Genomic DNA, 6,768 nt, shown 5'->3' with positions numbered 1-6,768 from the left:
GTACAGGATACAACAAATACATCAATAAGACTTGTCAAGTAATGAAAATAAGAGACTAATGACTATGCCCCAAGAACATAGGAAAAAAAAGCTAACCCCCCCCCCCCCCATGTAGTCATATAAATACTGTACAGTAGCAGCATGACAGGTAAGGGTGGTTATTGCCAATGAACTAAAATTTTCACTCTTTATGTATTACATAAAGCCAGTAACAAGCAATTGCACTTGAATGTAAATATATAACTAAAATAAATAAATGTTGCACGTTGCAAACCAGACACTGTTAATCAGTTAGTTTGTGGTGGAGTCACTAGGGTTGGTGTCTGAGTTAAGTCTCCTCACTGTTGGGTAGAAGCTGTTAAATGAATCTGGAGGTCCTACTGCGAATACTGCGGTACCTCCTGCCAGATGACGGTTGAGTAAACCAGCCGTGTGTAGGGTGCGAGGAGTCATTAAGTATTTTGTGGTCTCTTTTGAGGCTCTTTGCTGTGAATAGCTCATGGACTGATGGTAGACTGGTGCCCATGATTTTCTCAGCAACTCTCAACACTCTCCGTAGCTTCTTTTTTTCAGCTACTGTACAGTTTGCAAACCAAACAGTGAAGCTACAGGTGAGAATGCGATCAATAGCTCTTCTATAGAAGGTGGAGAGAACAGTAAGTGGGAGCTTTTCTCTTCTGAGCCTTCTCAGAAGGTGGAGACATTGATAGGCCGTTTTGACCAACTGAACAGTATTCACAGTCCAACAGAGACCCTCTGAAATGTACACACCTAGAAATGTTGTAGTTTTTACCCTTTCCACCTCTTCACCATTGATCTAAAGCGATGAGTGGACAGTTGACCTTTTCCTGACTTCAGTGATGATTTCCTTTGTTTTATTGACGTTCAAGGTCTACGTTGTTTCTCATACACCAGTCGATCAGAGTGTTGACCTAGTCTCTGTACGCTCTTTCATCCTCTCCTTTGATGAGGCTCACAATCGTGGTGTCATCTGCAAACTTGATGATATGATTGGAGCTGTGTTTTGCAGAACAGTCGTGGGTAAGGATGGTGAACAGCAGCGGGCTGAGTACACATTCCTGAGGAACACCGGTGTTCAGAACTATGCACCCCAAGGTGTTATTTCCTCCACATGTCCTCTGTGGTCTGTTGAACAAGAAGTCTAGGATCCAGTTACAAATGTGCTTGTTAATTCCAAGTGGCTAGCTTATCGATAACTTGCATCTGAACCACAGTATTAAATGCCGAACTGAAATCTATGAACAACAGTCTGATACAGTTGTTCTTTCCATCTAAATGATCAAGTCAGAGGGGCAAGGCCACGCATATAGCATCAGCAGTGGACCTATTTGCACGATCAGCGAATTGCAGTGGATCAAGGGTTGATGGTGGAATTGCTGACAGGTGCTTTTTTAACAATCTTCTCAAAACATTTCATGACGTTAGAAGTTAAAGCAACCAGTCTGTAGTCATTCAGACAAGAGGGATTGGCATTTTTGGGGAGCGGAATGATATTTGTTACCTTGAAGCAAGAGGGTACTTTTTCTAGAGTGAGGTAGGTGTTGAAAATATCTGTCATAACTGAGCATAGCTGATCTGCACATCCTTTTAGTACTTAGCCCAGTATATTGTCTGGGCCGGCAGCCTTCCTGGGGTTCACTTTTTTTAGTTAAGCTGACCTCTCACATCTTCAGAGTTAAGATTAAGCACCCCCTCATTTTGGTCAGTTGGCAACCTAGTTGCAGGCAACTTATTTTTCTTTTCAAATCTACCACAGGAGGAGTTCAGCATATCCAGGAATTCAATGCTGTCTTCACTCTGAGCTGCCTTGGTTTTCTAATTGGTGATCTGTTGTATCCCTTGACAAAGATTCCTAGTATCCCTCATTTCTTCGAAGCAACTCTGTACCCTCCTTCTATACTTCCTCTTAACCTCTTTAATACCTCTTTTTAGATTTGCTCTGGCTTCACTTAGACCCTCCTTGTCTTCTGACCTGAATGCTGAATTCCTTGCCTTCAGGAGTTCATAGACTTTACTAGTGAGCTAAGGTTTTTGTTTTGCTCTAATTGTGATACTTTTGGTGATAGATACTTCATCAACACACTTTGAGATGTATGCCATTACTGCTTTTGTGTAGTCATCTATGTTTACTCATTCTTCTGACGTGGCTGCCTCTCTGAATACATCCCAACGGGTACTTTCAAAACAGTCCTGGAGAAATTCCATTGCCCCTATTGTGCCAAACCCTGATCTGCTTTGCTGTGGGGTTTTCTCTAATTAGAGCAGGTTTATAGATTGGTAGAAGCATGACAGAAAGGTAATCAGAGCTTCCTAAATTAGGTTGTTGTACTGCCTTGTATTCTCCTTTTATGTTGGTGTATGTCCTGTTCAAAATACTTGTACCTCTTGTGGGAAAGTCTACATATTGATAACAGTGGGGTAGCAACTCTCTCACATCAGCTCGATTGAAGTCACCTACTACCATGTGTGCAAAGTCGGAGTTTTTACTCTGTAGCTCACAAATAGAGTTGTGTAGTTTGTTCTGGGCTTCAGTGGTATAAGCAATGGGTGGAATGTACACCACCGTTACACAGATTAAACTCTTTGGGTACGTAAAAAAGCCAGCATTTTAAGAACAGGAATCAGAGCAGTATGTCTGTACAATTTCACAGTTACACCACCTTTTATTAACGTAAATACAGACTTCACCCCTCATGGTCTTTCCACACAAGGCTTGGCACCTGTCTGCACATAAGAGTGTGAAACCCTCTAAGTTAACAGCACTATTACTGATCTTGCTATGCAGCCATGTCTCAGTAAAGATCAATAAACAGGTATTTCTCACCTTGATTTTTGTGAAGAGTTCCATCCTTAAAAAGTCCATCTTGTCATCCAGTGAGCACACATTAACTAGCAGTACGGATGGCAGTGCAGGCCTATGAGGATTAGTCTTCAGCAATCCCAGCTCTCCAATCTCTTTTCCTGGTTCTCTGACATCTTTTTCTCTTATACCTTGACCGGAATGTTCCAGAAATTTCTTCCTGTGGTTTCAGGCACCTTAGAGCATGATAGGTTAAAATACAAAGACCCAGGAGTGCTGAAAGTGAAGTAGGCTCCAAATACTCTGCAGACTGCAGTGAATCCAACCAGCAACATGACAGTGAAAACCCCATGAATTCTAATAACTTCTGTCGACTGTAAGTTACTGTACCTTCAAGTAAGAGCCCGAAAAGTGATTTTCTCTGTGTTTCAAGTGAAAAAGAAGAGAGACTGAGCATTTTCCTCTGACAAGCCAACACAGCCGCAGCCTCCCTTGGTGATGCCATTTTTATATATATAACAATATACATATATAAATATATATTTATATTGTTAAATATGTGAGAGAATAATTCTAAGTGTATCTAACTTGACTGATCCTACCACTTTGTACAAAGGCTGCTGTCTAATTACCACTATGTCACTGCAATGATCCAGTAGCTGCATATGAAACATTATCAGATATTCAGCTTACATTTGGGGCTGTTTTTTTTAAATTAATTAAGTTCATAATCTAGAATGGAGTAGAAAACATACAAATCTTGATTCAGCTTTCTCTTTTGAGGTTTCTCAAATTCAAGGAAGAGTCCGAAACAGGAAAAAAAGCACCAGCAGCCCTGTCCTGTAGTCACAGTCATTAGCATGAATTTAAAAATCAAACAGAATTTCTCTGTCTTTTAAACTGAGTTCAAACAACACAGAGTTCCATTCTAAGGTGAGGAAATACAGCTATTGGTAGAAAGCAGCGACTGTAAAAACAATAGTATGTGCTACTAAAAGACGAGTTATAAATTCCACAAGTCTCAAGAAATATACAACTTGTGAAATCTCTGTGTCTATGGAAAATACTCACTTCCTGACAGTAAGAAGTAGATATTAAGAAGAAATAAAAGTTATGGTGAATGAGTGTTCTGGCCTTGAATATCCAAACTAGATAAAAATCTTAGACACTCCCAATTTGGGATTTTCTAGTATTTTCTGGAAAAAAAAAGAAATTGGTGCATTTAAATATGTGGGCTTTCTTCCCTTTGCACAGCTGCATGCTTATATCTGCAGCTATAACATGGGAAAACTCCTTATGTGGTTACCTATATTTTCTCATTTTTCCCAGACAATAGTTCCAGATGTAGCTTGCAGAATGTGCCAGAGGGTTACCTACTACTTAACAATAAAACTTTGCCCAACATAGAACAGTCTCTTCAGAGACCCTGAAATTACACTAGAACATTAGGCTACTTTCAAAGACCATATAGATGACAGGGTCCATCTGTTACTACACGAGGGCAGAGAAGTCCTTAATGTTACCCAGACGTCTCAGAATCAAACAGCAGCCAAAAACGGAGAACGAGTATGCCTATCCTGGGAGGAGGAGGACAGGTTCAGATTGCATGATGCATTGCAGCTTTTAAGAGGGGCAGAGTTGCCACAACCATGGCTTTGGGATGACTGATTAACTCGCCAAAGCGTGAGGCAGTCTTCAAAGCAGTCATGTGTGTGTAAGCATGCAGCTGCAGGAGGAAGCACAATCAAGCCTTTGTGGTGACTAAGGATGCAAGTCACCCACTCACGGGGACAGGTTAGGCCTAACTAGAAAACACCGATCTGCCCGACTGTATGAATGCCTTGCAATTGGGGTGGGTGAGTGATAGTGCCGTGGGAGTGGTGAGCCACTACCTGGACTTTAAGGCTAAAGAGGAAGATAAATGGTGATATCAGTTCCCTCCTGTGAGCAATCAAGTTACCAGCTGTTACCCTCCTGTGACAGAGATGGGTGAACCTCCCTGAGGTCTTGAAGTTGCAAAAACACTTGTTTTGATGTCTTTGTTGGTTTCTAATGATGTGGATGTTTCGTCTTTAGACCTCATGACTGGTAGCTCAATAAAATGTATTGGCGACTGAATATAAAATAAATAAATGTATGCAGTGTGTGTGTGTGTGTGTGTGTGTGTGTGTGTGTGTGTGTGTGTGTGTGTGTGTGTGTGTGCACGTGCAACTGGCTAATTTGAACCTCTGTATTGTTGACACACTTTGGTTGATAACATACATGGCTGACAGATGTACGAGACAGACAATTCCCAGAATAGGGGGATATACCCTATCTTCGGGGATTGTGCAATCTTGGAATCTGAATATTAGCAGAGGATGTGGGAGCATGAAACTCCATATGAGGGCTTTCCCTCCTGCAAAAAACACTGTTTTCTTTTTTGCACGTTACCAGGATTAGCATCAGGGCATGCACAGTACCGAGTCAACATAAGTCATTAGCAATGTAAAGGGTTGCCAGGTTTGACATAAAGAGAAGATTTACACACACATACACGTATGCATGGGTATATATAATGTAACCGAACTGCAATTAAGCCAACCACCACTTATTGCAGAGAAATCATCAAATCCTGACACAATGAAATTCGGTAATGGGCTTTAACATAGGTCCTGCTGGGGAAGAAGATTTTCCACTCAACTGCTATACATTTTAGCTGTCTTTAACATGGGTCCAAAAGGCAGGGTAAGTCCTCCACTCTTCTGCACCCAGTCATTAGCTCAGGATTCAATGGACTTCTATTTGAAGATGCATGGTTTGCTGAATTACATTAGTAATAAAGTGAATAAACCCACATATGTGTGCATACACGATTATATGTTGATTTTCTGAAATACAGAAGCATCACAGCACAGGTGATCAATGCCTGCATTCTGAAAATAAAACCTGCTAAAAAAACAAAAGCATTAAAAAAAATTGTAAAAGGAAAACAGTTTGCTTTTACAATTGCTATACCAAAATCCTACCACAAAATGAACAGTAATAGTGTTATGGAAAGTTTTTTTCTAAGGTAAGGTATAGGGCTGGGGTTAGGGGCAGGGGGATATGGTCAGGGTTAGGATTAGCATGCATCAGTAAGGTGGTCAGGGAGGGATACCCCTAACCCTGCCCATAACCCTAACTATATACCTTCCCTTAGAAAAACTCTTTTTGCAACACTTCTACTACATAAGGCACTCAAACATGCACTACACTAAAATCTAGCCTCTTTCCTAGTCCTTACTATAACCATTATCCACAAATGCTCACACACATACTCTCATCCCCTAATGCTGAGACTTTCATCGTTAAAATCTCAAATCGATGCATGCTTTACCACAAGCAATCAAAATTCCTTCTTTTAACATTTCCAGCACTCGATAAGTGTTCTAGACGAACTTTCCAAGCACTTCACTCTGACAGTGAGCTCTCAATGACAGAATGCCTGTGTGCGTACGTGTGCATGTGTATGTAAACAGGTTTGGTGTTATGTCATGTGTGATCAGTAAATTTACTAAGCAAATAAACAAATGAAGATGCCAGAGGAAGCAAAAAGGCAAACTCAAACATTTTAACAAAACCGGTCTGCAGTCAAGCATCTGCTTTCATTTCATGTCATTTTTATGAGCATTAATGAAATTCAGAATTTTATTTACTGAAATCAGCAAAAACTCAAGTTTTGCATCCCTTTCACAGACATGACTGACTTGGATTCTCATTACCTTGTTGATGCTGAACTTTCCTTCAAATCTGCAGCCTCTTCCATCGTTCAAAGGTATTTTCATCGAGTTTTCAATATGACCGACTTCGTGTCTTCCCATCTCATCCTGGATATCTAAGCCAACAACTAAGTAAAGAGAACATTTTAAGCATTTGATATGCATTAATGGCTTTGCTTTTTATTAGTGTGTGGTAGCTGCGCTTGC

General features: G+C 40.6%; 1 protein-coding gene across 1 annotated transcript in view; it reads right to left on the bottom strand.

Moving 5' to 3' along the window:
- ERGIC1 (endoplasmic reticulum-golgi intermediate compartment 1) overlaps nucleotides 1–6,768 on the bottom strand; it is an 864,031-nt gene that overhangs the window by 276,860 nt on the left and 580,403 nt on the right. The window contains exon 7 of the mRNA XM_044069870.1: nucleotides 6,565–6,689. Within this exon, the coding sequence (XP_043925805.1) occupies nucleotides 6,565–6,689 (125 nt within the window). The remainder of the gene's footprint in view (nucleotides 1–6,564; nucleotides 6,690–6,768) is intronic.

The sequence above is a fragment of the Protopterus annectens genome, chromosome 4.part0 (assembly GCF_019279795.1).
Source record: "Protopterus annectens isolate FY-2018-M chromosome 4.part0, PAN1.0, whole genome shotgun sequence".
NCBI classification, from domain to species: Eukaryota; Metazoa; Chordata; order Ceratodontiformes; family Protopteridae; genus Protopterus; species Protopterus annectens.
This window is presented reverse-complemented; position numbering and strand designations above follow the sequence as displayed.